Raw genomic sequence first — 15955 nt, forward strand, 5'->3', positions numbered from 1 at the left:
GGCGCTGTGCATTTTGACCCCTTCTCTGCACTGCTCCGGTTGGGGGAGTGAGGTGGAGGAAGGCTAGCCTTGAGGTGCTTGTGTGCCTGCTGAAAACCACCTTTTTCGGCCGGGCGCGGTGGCTCAAGCCTGTAATCCCAGCACTTTGGGAGGCCGAGACGGGTGGATCACCAGGTCAGGAGATCGAGACCATCCTGGCTAACACTGTGAAACCCCGTCTCTACTAAAAAAAAAAAAAAAAAAAAAAAAAAAAAAAAAAAAAAAATACAAAAAACTAGCCGGGCGAGGTGGCGGGCGCCTGTAGTCCCAGCTACTCGGGAGGCTGAGGCAGGAGAATGGCGTAAACCTGGGAGGTGGAGCTTGCAGTGAGCTGAGATCCGGCCACTGCACTTCAGCCTGGGCCACAGAGCGCGACTCCGTCTCAAAAAAAAAAAAAAAGAAAAAAGAAAAAAAAAAAGAAAACCACCTTTTTCTTCTGTGAACTAGGGAGACTCACATATGCTTAATCCCTTCCATTTCCAGAGCTAGGGGGTTTAGGATGCAGTCCTTTGAGCGCAGGTATAAAAGTTGGGGTGCTTGATATGTGGACAAACTTCCTCCAGGAGGAATTGATAGACCTGGATTTATTGCTGGGCTGAGCTGGGCTGAAGGCTTGGGTGGCACCTAGTTTCTGTTCAGGCTCTTGTAAGTCTGTAGTTTACCTACCTAGTCAACTCCCTGATGCAGGTTCATTAGGAACTTAGCCATCAACAGTTAGGGTGCTATACGTGTGGTTCACCCCTTTTCTCGTGGGGGAGATGCTGGGAACTGGGGATTCCTTCCTGATTGTATGGCTTAGTGTCCAGAGTGGGTTTAGTATTTCCGAGTGCTTCAGCTTTTCCTGCCTGTTTGATAAGACATTTTTTTCTTTTCTTTTTTTTTTTTTTTTTTTTTTTTTTTTCTGAGATGGAGTCTTGCTCTGTCACCCAGGTTGGAGCGCAGAGGCACAATCTTGGTTCATGCAAACTCTGCCTCCTGGGTTCAAGCAATTCTCTTGCCTCAGCCTCCTGAGTAGCTGGGACTACAGGCACCCGCCACCACACCCAGCTAATTTTTTGTATTTTTAGTAGAGACGGGGTTTCACCGTGTTAGCCGGGATGGTCTTGAGCTCCTGACCTCGTGATCTGCCCACCTCGGTCTCCCAAAAGGCTGGGATTACAGGCGTGAGCTGCCGCGCCCGGCCTGATAAGACATTTTCTTAGTTGCCTGGTGTGTAAGAGTCTCTCAGCTCACTTCTGACTTTCTTCCAGAGACAAATGATCCAGACATAGATGTTTATTCAGTGCATCAGAGTCAGGAACCTCCTATGTCACTGTGTTCCTGGCGTCCCTTCTCTGATGATGCTTTTTAATGCTGAAATTTGGGTGAGAAGGCACTCAAATGGAGTTCAGAAAATGCAGGCAATGATGAAAGGTAGGGGAGTTCCTTTATTTTTTATTTTTTTTAAAGAAAAAGATAAATTCCCAGCCCGGATCTGCTTAGACTGGGCTCAACCCATTAAAGATGTTTGGAAATATGTTTCAGTGGATCAGATCACAGACCTCCCCTAGAAGCTATGTGTAATAAGTTATACTGAAGACTGGAGCTGGTCATACTCAAGGCATACTGGAAAAAGATATTGATTTAGGCTGCTGGTGTCATCTTCCCCTGGCAAGTCGTAGATCTTTACAAATTCATCTATTTCATCGACAGTTGAGGCCCAAGGAGGATTTGAAACCCCCAGATATATCTGTTCAATCTCGTGTGCCTGAGAGTCCCAGGATGAATCCCTCACAGAGGTGCCGGCTCCTCCAGGATTCTTGATATCAGAAGGCTCATGGAGATCATGGTCATTTGCATCAGAGATTCCAGGACTTACTGGATGAATGTTTGCAGTAGTTATAGCTGAGGTAGTCTCCTCCTCCTTCACTGAAAGGGTCTGGTTTGATGGTCCTAGTGATGGCCATGGCTGCATTCGCTGCCGCTGCTGCCTCTTCCATTTGGCACGCTGGTTCTTGAACCAAATCTGGGGAGGGAGGGGTGGGGAGGTTAATAATGGAGGTTGAGTATAAAGGGGCATCCTCATGTTCCTCAGGAATTCGGATTTTTGGAGTGAGAGTTAGTCTCACATTTATTGGAATAAGGGAAGCTCTTTCTATCCCCTGCTGTCCTGGGTTTCAAGAGAAAAGTGGGTGTAGGATTGTACTAACAATGGATGGAATATGACTTAGATCATGATGTATTAAATAGAAGGGTGTTTGTATTAGGGGTGTATTTTTTTTTTCTTTGAGACAAGGTACCACTCTGTCACCCAGCCTGGAGTGCAGTGGTGCAATCATAGCTCACTGCAGCCTTGAACTCCTGGGCTTAAGCAATCCTCCTATCTCAGTCTCCCAAGTAGACTACAGCCATGTGCCTCCAGGCCTGGTTAGTTTTTAATTTTTTTTTTTTTTTTTTTGTAGAGACATGGTCTTACTATGTTGCCCAGGCTGGTCTTGAACTGGGCTCAAGCAATCGTCTTGCCTCCACCTCCCAAAGTGCTGGGATTACAAGTGTGAGCCACCATGCCTGGTGCCCAGAGAAAGTATTTTAAAGTCAGAGTATGGGGTGAGAGTTTAACTTGGGTTGTCTTCAGTGTTCATCCAGGTGTTCTCCCCTGAATACTTTGTGGGAACTTAGTGACAGGCATCTGGATGAGTGTGATCATCCTGATTATGAGCAGAACCCATCCTGAATACACAAGAACATCCTGATTATAAGCAGAACCCATCCTGAATACACAAGAACAGACCCAAATGGGAGTATCTGAGATCCAGCTTCAAAGAGTCCTGTGTAGCATGGTGGGTCTGGAGTTGGAAAGGTCTGGGTTCAAATTCCAACTCTTGCATTTATAATGCTTGGAAGACAGCTCTTCTATGTGAGCTTTAGTGTTCCTCAATAAAGTGGGTGCTCATGACAATAAAAATATAAAGTGCTTAACATTTGTCCTTACACATAGCAATTGACAATAAATAGGAATTGTTATAACAATGATCAAAAGTGTGTGTGAAGCTCTGGGTTAGGTGTGCTACCTACAGACACACTTGGGAACAGACCTTTACTACGGATAGATCGAGTTGTAGCGTTGAAGCCAGTTTCCCCATGGTAACCAAACTTGGGTGCATGGTCTTTGCGAGCACTTCTCTCAATGCTGTGAGTTGTTTAGAGAGAAATCTTGTGCGTTGCCGACGCTTTCGCCTTGGGCTTTCTGCAGAGGGAACAGACAAAAGGCTTTCATTAAAAACAATTCAGAGGAAAAGAGGGAGAGTACTACATCAAGGGAATACCTATGGGACAAAAAAATCTAAACAACAGCCTTGAGCTCTAGCCCTTCCCTCTGACAGAGCCTACACAAATGAGAAGGAACCAGAAAACCAAATCTGGTACTATGACAAAACAAGGTTCTTTGACATCCCCCAAAATCACATTAGTTCACCAGCAATGGATCCAAACCAAGAAGAAATCCCTGACACTCCTGAAAAAGAATTCAGGAGGTCAATTATTAAGCTAATCAAGGAGGCACCAGAGAAAAGTGAAGCCCAATTTAAGGAAAAAAAAAAAAAAAGATACAAGAAATCAGGGGAGAAATCTTCAGTGAAATAGAGAGCATAAACAAAAAATAATCAAAACTTTAGGAGACAATGGACGCCCTTATATGTACTAGACCTAAGAAATGAGATAGCAACACAGTGACCAAGAACCCAAAAGCAAATGCAATAAAAACAAAGATAAATAGCTAGGACTTAATTAAACTAAAGAGCTTTTGCTTAGCAAAATGAACAGTCAGCAGAGTAGACAGACAACCCACAGACTAGAAGAAAATCTTTACAATCTATACATTTGACAAAGGACTAATATCCAGAATCTGCAACGAACTCAAACAAATTAGCAAGAAAAAAACAAACAATTCCATCAAAAAGTGGGCTGAGGACATTAATAGATAATTCTTAAAAGATATACAAATGACCAACAAGCATATGAAAAAATGCTCAACATCACAAATGATTAGGGAAACGCAAATCACAATCACAAGAATGGTCATAATAAAAAAAACAGTAGATGTTGGCTTGGATGTGGTGAAAAGGGAACACTTCTGCACTGCTGCTGGGAATGTAAACTAGTACAGCCACTATGGAAAATAGTGTAAAGATTCCTTCAAGAGCTATAAGTAGAACTACCATTTGATCCAGCAATTCCACTACTGGGTATGTACCCAGAGGAAAAGAAGTCATTATACGAAAAAGATACTTGCACATGTGTGTTTAGAGCAGCACAATTCGCAATTGTAAAAGTGTGGAACCAACCCAAATGTCCATCAACCAAGTGGATAAACTGTGGTGTGTGTGTATATATATAATTTATACATAATGTATATAAATTATATTGTATATAATTATAATAATATAATTATAATAATATAAATATTATAATATATTATGCATAAATTATATGATGGAATGCTACTCAGCCATAAAAATGAGTTAATGATATTTGTAACAACCCGGATGGGATTGGAGACCATTATTCTAAGTGAAGTAACTCAGGAATGGAAAACCAATCATCGTATGCTCTCACTCATAAGTGGGATCTAAGCTATGAGGATGCAAAGGCATAAGAGTGACACAGTGGACTTTGGGGACTCAAGGGAAAGGGTGAGAAGGGGGTGAGGGATAAAAGACTACAAATATAGTGCAACGTATACTGCTCGGGTGATGGGCGCACCAAAATCTCACAAATCACCACTAAAGAACTTACTCGTGTAACCAAACACCACTGGTTCCCCAATAACCTATGAAAATACAAAAAAGTTAAAAAATGTTTTATTAGAATGCAAATATATGTAGTCCAAAGGTCATCTTCTTTCCTGAGCTTGGCCTGGGAATCAAGAGCTTAGGTTAAACATCTGACTCATGAGACCCACTTCTCACCCTCTTGCTGGGAGTGTTCTGCATCTGCATTCCTAGAAAACCAGTGCCAACTTCCACTGAGCAGGACACATTTTTAAGCCACAAATGGGATAAGCTTATTTCTGTGGCCTCATCTTACAGCCCCTGGAGGAGGAACATCAACCTCTCCATGACATTGGGCACCAATTTGTTTTCCTAGCAACCTGGGGGCATCTTTCTGTTTCTCACACTGCTAATAAAGACATACCTGAAACTGGGTAATTTATAAAGGAAAGCAGTTTAATGGACTCACAGTTCCACATGGCTGGGGAGGCCTCACAATCATGGTGAAAGGCATGGAGGAGCAAAGCCACATCTTACATGGTGGCAGGCAGGGGAGGGAATGAGAGCTAAGCAAAAGGAGAAACCTCTTATAAAACCATCAGATCTTATGAGACTTATTCATTACCATGAGCACAGTATGGGGGAAACTGCCCCATGATTCAGTTATCTCCCATCGGGTCCCTCCCACAATGCATGGGAATTATGGGAGCTACAATTCAAGATGAGATTTGGTTGAGTCCTTATTGAGATAGAATAGAATAGTGGCGTGATGTTGACACCAGGTTTATATGAGTTTATAAGATTCATAGAGTATTTGAGGCTCTATTATCCTAACTGGTCACAGACTCAGTGGCACTTCTGTCTATGTTGGTTGGCCTGTGAGACCCTGAAGCTATTGGTTTGACCATTTATTAATAGGGTCAGTAGGAAGCAGATGTCAAGCTTAGTGACCTGAGAATGAATGTCGATTCTCATTTACTAGCTCTGTGACTTTGGCAGCATCACTACACTTATACTGTTTGCCTCTGTATCTTTAACAGTAACACGGTCCCAGATAGTTCACTCCTTTAGGGAAGACATGAGTAACCAAAGAAGTAAGTCTGTTAATTACAGGCTTGGTGCATGTGTTAGTCCATTTTGCATTTATAAAGAAATACCTAAAACTGGGTAAATGAGAAAAGAGGAATTAATTGGCTCACAGCTCTGCAGGCTATACACCAAGCATAGTGCTGGCATCTGCTTCTGGTGAGGGCCTTAGGAAGCTTCCACTCATGACAGAAGGTGAAGGGGAGCCAAGGTGTCACATGGTGAGAGTGGGAGCAAGAGAGAGCAGGGGAAGGTCCTAGACTCTTTTAAACAACCAGATCTTGTGTGAACTCAGAGACAGAGAACTCACTCATTACCATGAGGATGGCACTAAACCATTCAGAGGGATCTGCCCTGATGATCCAAACCCCTCCCACTGGGCCCACCTCCAACACTGGGGATCACATTACAACATGAGATTTGGAGGGGACAAATATGCAAACTGTATTAGTGCAGAATGGGAGTTTTTACTGTGGTTTAGAATGTAAATAAGACCTCATCATCTAGTAAAACCTGATTCTCATGGTCATCTATTTTATATGAAAGATTCTATTTTCAGGATGCTCTTATTCCTCATACAAATACATGGGGGAAAAAAAAGCCAACATGCTGCCCAATCATCGCACAGTGAAGACAAGCGATCAAGCACACGGGTTTCTCTTAGCGTTTCAGCATTTGTTTATACACAAAGGGAGAACAAAAATTTACAGGACATTGAAGAAAAATCCTCAGACAGAAGGGGGACAGCAAGAAAAAGAGAGAGGGAGATACAGAGACAAAGAGAGAAAAAAGAAAGGGAAGGTGGAAGAGAAAAAGAAAGAAGAGGGGGAAGAGGAGGAAGAGGAGGAAAGCAGCAAATAAACATATTTTTTCTTAAGAAAAGAAATAAGGCTGGGAGCATTGGCTCATGCCTGTAATCCTAGCACTTTGGGAGGCCAAGAAGGGTGGATCACTTGAGATCAGGAGTTCAAAACCAGCCTGGCCAACATGGTGAAACCCCCTCTCTACTAAAAATACAAAAAAAAAAAAAAAAAAAAAATTAGCCAGGCATGGTGACAGGCACCTGTAATCCCAGCTACTTTGGAAGCTGAGGCAGGAGAATCGCTTGAACCTGGGAGGTGGAGGTTGCAGTGAGCTGAGGTCACACCCCTGCACTCCAGCCTAGGAGACAGAGTGAAATACTGCCTCACACACACACACAAAAAAAACTAAAAATAAATCTATAAATGTTAAAATTAATATTCTCAGATAAAAGATATTGCACTTATACATCAAGATAGTCTTGAAAAGAAAGGAAACTCTGATAAGACAAATGTTCTTTGAAATCAATAGCTAAAAAGAAACCCTTAGGCAATATTAGAAGAGTTGGAAGACAAAGCTGTTCCAGGAAGTAGAAAAAATATACAAAAGTGAACAAAAAGAGTGAAAAGATCGGAAAAAAATAAGACCTCTGCTCAGGGATGTCCAACACTAGCAATATTTATGTGACTAAAAAAGTTTCAGAGAGTATCACGAAAATATTTATTTAAGAAATTCAAGATTTGAGAGATGAGGCACAGGGGTTCCAGACTGAAGCTATTCCACGATAAGCATAATAAATGAACAAAAGGATCATTGTTGCAAAAATTTCAGAATACCAGGAATATATAGAAAGTTCCAGAAGCTTCTAAAGGGAAGTAGAATTTCCATTCAAAGCAATGGTAGTTAGAATTCTATTGGTCTTTAGAAAAGCAACACTGCACACTGATAAGTTATAGGAGGTAAAATCAAGGAAGGATGTGGCTTTGAGTTTAAAATCATCTACCAAGCTGAGAGGTCAATATGTAAAATCGACTAGTATTTTTGTGAGTTTAGTATTAAACAATAGGAAAATGTATTAGAAGAACCAGGCACAAGTTTTAATAAGTGAACTTGTTGATGCATAATTTTCTATTAGAATCAGATCATTTTAAGAAGTTAAAATATAAGTAAAATTACATTTATGTCCCCAGCCAAGAAATACACTTTTTTTTTTTTTTTTTTTTTTTTTAAGACAGTCTTGCTCTCTTGCCCAGGCTGGAGTGCAGTGGTGCAATCTCAGATCACTGCAATCTCTGCCTCCCAGGTTCAAGCAATTCTTGTGTCTCAGACTCCCAAGTAGCTCTGACCACAGGCGCGTGCCACCATGCCCGACTAATTTTTGTATTTTTAGTAGAGACAGGGTTTTGCCATGTTGTCCAGGGTGGTCTCCAAGTCCTGGCCTCAAGTGATACGCCCGCCTCGGCATCCGAAAGTGTTGGAATTACAGGCGTGAGCCACTGCGCCCAGCCAGTAATACACTTCTAAACTACGCTTTACAAGTACAATTATAAAAGGAAAATGTTGATAAATATCACAAAGACAACTTTTAGAATATTTGTACAGTAGTACTCATAAGTGAATTGAAAAACTCAAGCCAGGCTGGGAGAATATATTTGCAACACATATAAGAGATAAATTATTAGTGTCTAGAAGACAACAAAAATATTCTACTAAACCTTGAGAAAAAAACAGGCTAAAAACTGGGAAATAGGCCGGGTGCGGTGGCTCACGCCTGTAATCCCTTCACTTTGGGAGGCCGAGACGGGTGGATCACGAGGTCGGGAGATCGAGACCATCCTGGCTAACACGGTGAAACCCCGTCTCTATTAAAAATACAAAAAAACTAGCTGGGCGAGGTGGCGGGCGCCTGTAGTCCCAGCTACTCGGGAGGCTGAGGCAGGAGAACGGCGTGAACCCGGGAGGCGGAGCTTGCAGTGAGCCGAGATCGCACCACCGCACTCCAGCCTGGGCGACAGAGCAAGACTCTGTCTCAAAAAAAAAAAAAACCAAAAAAACCAACAAACAAAAAAAAACTGGGAAATGATATAAATACAAAAATTAGCATAACGGAAAAACAGAAAGGCCTTTAAAATAGAGTGAACAGATTCAATCACACTGGTTAACAAAGAAACGGTAATTAAAGATCATGTACTATTTTATACCCATCAATGCACTGACATTTAAAAAGTATGAGAGTAGCAGGCATTAAAAAGGATGGGAGTTCAAGATGAGCTTAGGCAACAGAGTGAGATCCTGTCTCTGCAAAAAATCTAAAAATTAGCTGGCCGTGGTGGCACACACTTATAAGTCCCAGCTACTCCTGAGGGTGAGGTGGGAGGATCACTAGAGCCTAGGAGCTCTAGGCCAGCCTGGACAACATATCAAGATCCCATCTCTTTAAAAAAGAAATGTGGAGAAACAAACTCCCAAGTTACTAGAGTCCCACTGCAAATTGTTTTTCAAACAATCCTTGTTGGTATAACCCAGTGGTTTCAAAATTTACCCAGTGGTTTCTAAACCCAGTGGTTTCTACCTAGGGTTGACAAAGCCCAGAAGCCACCACAAGGTCCCACACCTCTCACTTGATTTGTCTGCAATCCAATCATTCAAACCCCAGCCTCTTGCCTTTGCCCAGCTTACCCAGCATGGTGTCCTCTAGAAATGAGTGGGTTCGATCAGCTGTGTGCCGCAGAGCTCCTGAGCTGACTCTATGTGACTGCTGGGCTAAAAGACCCGCTTATTTAAGCAAGATTTTAATGTAATCATGTCCCCACCCTGTCCTACCCTAATACCACGCCCTCAGTAATCCATTCAATATCTGTTTATTGAGAACCTATTCTATGCCGATGCTGTGTAGGGCACTGGGAATAAAACTGTGATTCAAGACGGATCCCTGACCCCAGAGAGTGGAAGAAAATAAAGGAAAGTAGAGTGAACAGAAAATGGATAAAATGTTCAAAAATGTCACTTGGGATCAATGAGTAAATAAACAAAGGGCTGAGAGAAAAGTAAGTTGGTAAGATGACTCAAATTCGGAAGGTGAAGGAAGTGCCCTGTGTGTGGGCGGCTTGGAGCGCAGCAGGAGGCATCCTGCTAGGAGTTTGGGATGATGGAAGGTTAAGCCCTTCACCTGCCCATCTCAGTCCAACCTCTTCCAGTCGAGACAGCAACGGATGATGGCAAAGAACTTGGCAAAGCCTAAACCATAGAGGATCTTACATCTTCTTTTGAGTATGGATTTGGGGGTAGTTGTGAGCTAATAAATAAATAAATAAATGTAAAATCTATAAATGTTGAAATTAATATTCTCAGATAAATAAAAGATATTGCACTTATACATCAAGATAGTCTTGAAAAGAAAGGAAACTCTGATAAGACAAATGTTCTTTGAAATCAATAGCTAAAAAAAACCCTTAGGCAATAGTAGAAGAGTTGGAAGACAAAGCTGTTCCAGGAAGTAGAAAAAATATACAAAATTAGATGCTAACTTTTTAGTGATGGCAGAGTAGAACTTCTATCAGTCTTGTGGAGCTGAATGTACAAAATGGTAGGTTAGTGCCTGCCAAGTGGGAGGGAATGTTAGGCTTTTATTTATTATTGTTACTTTGAAGTTTTGTTTTTAAACAATTCTTCGTCTTTTCTGTTTTATTCTTCTCAGACTGCTTTCAGGAGCTACCAGAAAATAACATGCAAAGTTTGAGACCCTGGAAGATTTTACTTTACCTAAGTCACACTGATGTATTAAATGTATCATTTTAGCATTCCCTATAGAGCTTGTCATTCCCTACAAATGATACCCTTTGTCTTGGAGAAGAATACTAAGTTAGAGCTGGTAGGTTTATAGTTTAGGAGAGTAGCACGAAAATATAATATTTAACAAATAGAAAAAACAATATATGAAATAAGAGGTGCTTTCTCTTTTTGTGATCACTTATATTAAGAAATTTCCTTTCACAGACAGCTCCCTCAAAGGGAAATCCTTTTTATTTTGTTTTATTTTATTTTTGGATGATGATGATTCGAAGTCTATGTATGTGTGTATTTATTTAATTAATTTAAAAAATGTTTGAGGTGGAGTTTCGCTCTTTCACCCAAACTGGAGTGAAGTGGCCTGATCTTGGCTCAGTGCAACCTCCATCTCCCAGGTTCAAGAGATTCTCCTGCCTCAGTCCCCCAAGTAGCTGGGATTACAGCTGCCACGATGCCCGGCTAGTTTTTTGTATTTTTAGTAGAGACGGAGTTTCGCCATGTTGGCCAGGCTGGTAGCCAACTCCTGACCTCAGGTGATCCACCCACCTCAACCTCCCAAAGTGCTGGGATTACAAGTGTGAGCCACTGTGCCTGGCCTATTTATTTATTTTTAAAATTTTATTTCAAAAGTTTTTGGGGGAACAGGTGGTTTTTGTTTACATGAATAAGTTCTTTAGTGGTGATTTCTGAGATTTTGGCGCACCCGTCACTGGAGCAGTGTACACCATACCCAATGTATAGTCTTTTATCCCTCACCCTCCTCCTGCCTTTTCCCCCAAGTCCCCAAAGCCCATTGTATCATCCTTATCCTTTTGCATCCTCATAGCTTAGCTTCCGTGTTAAACTTTTGGTTGGAGCTCTGAAAGGACTGTGCCCTATAGGAATAGGTGTACCAGTCAGCACTTGAATCAACCAAACTCTGAATCTAATCAACTTAATCCCTGTTTAGATTAAAACAATAGACCCCACGTCTCACTGTCTGAAACGTTAATCCACTCTAGAAGCAGATATCGTTTGAGCATTAAATACACATGCATTTTGCATATATTATGCACCATTAAATATGCGGACACAATGACTGTCTTCAATAAAAGTTTAGCAGGCGGCCGGGCGCGGTGGCTCAAGCCTGTAATCCCAGCACTTTGGGAGGCCGAGACGGGCGGATCACGAGGTCAGGAGATCGAGACCATCCTGGCTAACACTGTGAAACCCCGTCTCTACTAAAAAATACAAAAAAACTAGCCGGGCGAGGTGGCGGGCGCCTGTAGTCCCAGCTACTCGGGAGGCTGAGGCAGGAGAATGGCGTAAACCCGGGAGGCGGAGCTTGCAGTGAGCTGAGATCCGGCCACTGCACTCCAGCCCGAGCGACAGAGTGAGACTCCGTCTCAAAAAAAAAAAAAAAAATTTAGCAGGCATTCCAGATTTCTTTTCACAAATCTACTTGTACAGATTAGATTTGTAAATTCTAATTGCGTTCAACGGCCTCAAAACTCTGAAATCATCATTCTATGATTATTTTATCTAGTTGAGGAGACAACACCCTCTTCTATAATAAGAGTTAATATTTACTGGGTGTTTACTTTGTGCAAGGCACAGTTCTAAGGCTAAGGTCCTTTTCATATATTATTTCTTTTGATCTTCACAGAAACCCTCTCATGCAAGTCCTAATATTATCTCTAGTTTACAGACAAAAATTTTAAAGCACAGATAATTTAAGCATCTTCTTGTTACTATTCATGGGCTAACAAGTGGCAAAATCAGGCTTTGAATCCAGCCAGCCTGACGCCAAAGTTTGTTTGTTTGTTTTTTGAGATGGAGTATTGCTCTGTTGCCCAGGCTGGAGTGCAGTGACGTGATCTCAGCTCACTGCAATCTCTGCCTCCCGGGTTCAAGTGATTCCTCTGCCTCAGCCTAACCAGTAGCTGGGATTATAGGCGCCCTTCACCACGCCAAGTTAATTTTTGTATTTTTAGTAGAGACAGGGTTTCACCATATTGGCCAGGATGGTCTCGAACTCCTGACCTCATGATCTGCCCGCCTTGGCCTCCCAATTTGCTGGGATTACATGCGTGAGCCCCCGCACCCAGCTGAAGTTTGCGGTCTTTAACTGTAGTGGTGTAATTGTTGTCAGCCTCTCCTCTGAGCTTAAGACTTGTATATCTTATGTGCCTTAAATGACTACAGGTTTATAAAGTCATGGCATCCTGTTAAGCCAAGTTGTTGTTCTGTCTTGTTCTTATTGATGTGTGTCATGGTCTTTCCATTTAGAATTGCCAGTTACCTCTACACTCATAATTCACATTCCTATTAATGCCACTTACAGAAAGTGTCAACATGTTTGTCATGGGTGGGGTAGAGAAGAATTGATGAGTAGGAAGCTCCTTAGAAAAATGTTGCCTGGTGTCCAGATGTGTGCTACGTGCATCAACATGTATTTAAAAAATAAACTAGTTTTCCCTTCTTGTTATGCTTTGAAGATGTTCTCCAAAGTTCATATGTTGAAAAGTTAATCCTTAATGCAACAGTGTTGGGAGATGGGGTCTAATCAAAGGTGATTAGGTCATAAGAGCTCTGCAGGCTTGACTGGATTAATGTCATTATCTCAGGATCTCGGGAGTGAGTTTGTTATAACAGCGAGTCTCTCTCTCTCTCTCTCTCTCTCTCTCTCTCTCTCTCTCTTTCTCTCTCTCCTTCCTTCTGTTCCTTCTGCCTTCTACCATGGGCTGATGCAGCAAGAAGTCCCTCCCCATATGTAAGCCCCTTGACCTTGTACTTCCCAGCCTCCATAACTGTAAGGAGTAAGTTTCTTTTCATTATAAATTGTCCAGTCTGCGGTATTCATTATACTTTAGGATAAGATACTTTAAGATAAGATATGATAAGACATTGTATGTGGACGAAAATAAGTGTGAGGAGTATCAATTTAAGGCAAATCACGTTGAAAGACAAAATCACAGCACATTTAGCTAAAGATCTAATTGGGTTTTATTCACAATTCATGAATGGCACATCCTTCATTCTATGAAATACAATGAGAGCTCCCACTGGCCAGTGGCAGAACAGTGAATTTTATAAGGTGGGAAAAAGGAAACAGAAAAATAGGATAAAAAGCTGATTGGTTCACGTCAGATTACTTCCGGTTACTTTTTAAATAAGGGTTAAAGCAGAGGCGACTTCCTTCTTACACTGACTCAGGTAAAGTGGGATCTCCTATTGTCAGGAAAAACTGATCTGGGGATTTTTCTGCCATCTTAAAGTTTCAGTTGGATGATGTGGCATTTAGCATGAGTGACTCTATTTGGTTTGGTCTGGTCTGTTGGGTCTAGTATAGGAGCTCAGTCCAAAACAATGGCCTTCTACAACTTTTGCTTGACAGTGTTATCAAATGATCTGTATGAGTTTCTTCCCTGTGAACCTTCCTATACGGAATATTGAAGAAAGATACAACATCTGATTTAGCATTGAAATTCAAAAGCAATGCCCTGGGTGAGAGACTTGCAAGGGATTTGCAACAGAGGTGGCCTGGAATAGCAAGGTTTCCTTCTGGACTGAGACCAACAAGATAAATGTTCTCCCTTGGAGAGATGGTGTCACAGATTAGAATCCTGAAGCACAGCCTGAGACAGGGATTCTTGTTCAAGTCATTTATTGAAAGAGAGCTTCTAGAAATAGAGAAGTGAGAAAACTGAAATACAGCAAAGGGAGTTGAGCTGGAATGTGGTCTCGGCTGGATGTAGCTTAGTCTAATTCCAGGGAGAAGCACTGGAGGGTAAATTGCACCTCAGAGTGGCTCTTTGAGATTAGGAGGTGGTCTTTTGTACCCCCATGTCACCAAGTCATTGACTGCATTCTGCCTTCTGGGTTTGTAACCGAGCCTGCATTATGAAAATTGTGAGAGATTTGCTTTCCTTATTTTCCTGTCTTCCTCCATGCATGCTGGCTTTCACATAGTCATTTTGGTAGAGGGAGTCATCAGTAATTGGTTAACTTCATATCCTAACTCCTGGGGCTACCCTCAGGGTTAATGAACTTGTTCTTTTAAAGAACAGTGGTCCATGGGGCTGGGTATGGTGGTTCTTGCCTATAATCCCAGCACTTTGGGAGGCCAAAGCAGGAGGATCACTTGAGCCCAGGAGTTTGAGACCAGCCTGGTCAACATGGTGAGATCCTGTCTCTACAAAACGTTTTTAAAATTAGCCGGGTGTCGGACGCGGTGGCTCACGTCTGTAATCCCAGCACTTTGGGATGCCGAGGTGGATGGATCATAAGGTCAGGAAATCGAGACCAGCCTGGCCAACATGGTGAAACCCCGTCTCTACTAAAAATACAAAAAAATTAGCTGGGTGTGGTGGCACGTGCCTGTAATCCCAGCTACTCAGGAGACTGAGGCGGGAGAACTGGTTGAACTGGGACCTGGAAGACAGGTTGCAGTGACCCGAGATCATGCTACTGCACTCTAGGCTGGGCTACAGAGTGAGACTCTGTCTCAAAAAAAAAAAAAAAATTCACTGGGCATGGTGGTGCACGTCTCTAGTCCTAGCTATTTGGGAGGCAGAGGCAAGACGATCACTTGAACCCAAGAGTTCAAGAACGCAGTGAGCGATGATCATGCCACTGCACTCCAGCCTGGACAGCAAAACAAGATCCTGTCTCAAAAACAAACAAAAAAGAACCTGATTCTTAGGTCGCACAGACCTCCTTGATGGCATCCAGAAGTTTGACCAGGCCCCAAGTTGCCATCAGTTTTGATTATTAGGGGATCTCGCCTCCCACACTTCCTCATAAAAGCCCTGTTATGTTCACAGGCAGGTCATAAATCTGAGAGACTTTGTCTCCTGCCCTCTCACTTTGGCCAAATGAGACAATCCTTTCTCCATTCCTGAGCACTGAAGTGTCAGTGTTAGGCTGGCTGCACGTTGGGAATGTGAACCTAAATTGTGGGGTTCTACAACAAGTTGGGGGAAGTGAGGGGGAGCTTCACCTCCGAAGTGAAGTGACTTCTGTTTGACCAAGGACAATTCTCCAGAGTAGGGGGAGCCAGCATCTCCCAACAGCATCTGAGGGATTAGTGCCCTGAAGGGTAAGAAGATCTGGGAGGAAAGTTAATAGCATGCACTACAGATGCAGGACACAGAGCTCAGGAAGGCGTGAGAAACAGTAAGGAGGACTTTCTTCCTTCTCCCCTTGAACAGAGTCCCAAGGACAGGAAATATAAGGGATTTCTGGGCAAAATAGAGGGTAATTTGAGAGAAAGTCTCATGGGCAGGCCCCCAAATTCAGATTGAAAATAGAATTTCTGTAGAATTCTCTGGAATGTTTGGGCTTGGGGAAGTCAAAAGGAATGCAGTACATTGTATTTAGAAAATATCAGGACGTAAGGATTCGCTCAAATTTCCTATGGATCTGAGAATACGTTTGAGGGGTTATATCCATCATTGGCCCACAAAGAATAGCTTTGAGCTTTCATGCATACTCAAAACGAGACCCTTTAG

The 15955-nt window shown here is 42.3% G+C and overlaps 1 protein-coding gene across 1 annotated transcript; it reads right to left on the reverse strand.

Annotated features, from left to right (window-relative positions):
* Positions 1-1575: 1575 nt before the first annotated feature.
* LEUTX (leucine twenty homeobox) lies at positions 1576-9392 on the reverse strand. Its single transcript, XM_010380891.2, has 3 exons — positions 9354-9392; positions 3114-3265; positions 1576-2044 (listed from the first exon to the last, which is right to left on the reverse strand). Exons 1-3 carry the CDS (start codon positions 9358-9360, stop codon positions 1607-1609), a joined length of 597 nt encoding a protein of 198 aa, XP_010379193.2. The 5' UTR covers positions 9361-9392; the 3' UTR covers positions 1576-1606.
* Positions 9393-15955: the final 6563 nt, after the last annotated feature.

This window comes from Rhinopithecus roxellana, chromosome 12, assembly GCF_007565055.1.
Source record: "Rhinopithecus roxellana isolate Shanxi Qingling chromosome 12, ASM756505v1, whole genome shotgun sequence".
Lineage (NCBI taxonomy): Eukaryota > Metazoa > Chordata > Mammalia > Primates > Cercopithecidae > Rhinopithecus > Rhinopithecus roxellana.

Coding starts and splice junctions, on each gene's coding strand:
- LEUTX (XM_010380891.2), bottom strand. Junction 2,045..3,113: donor TCGATCTATCCGTAGTAAAG/GTCTGTTCCCAA, acceptor CTCCCTCCCCAG/ATTTGGTTCAAGAACCAGCG.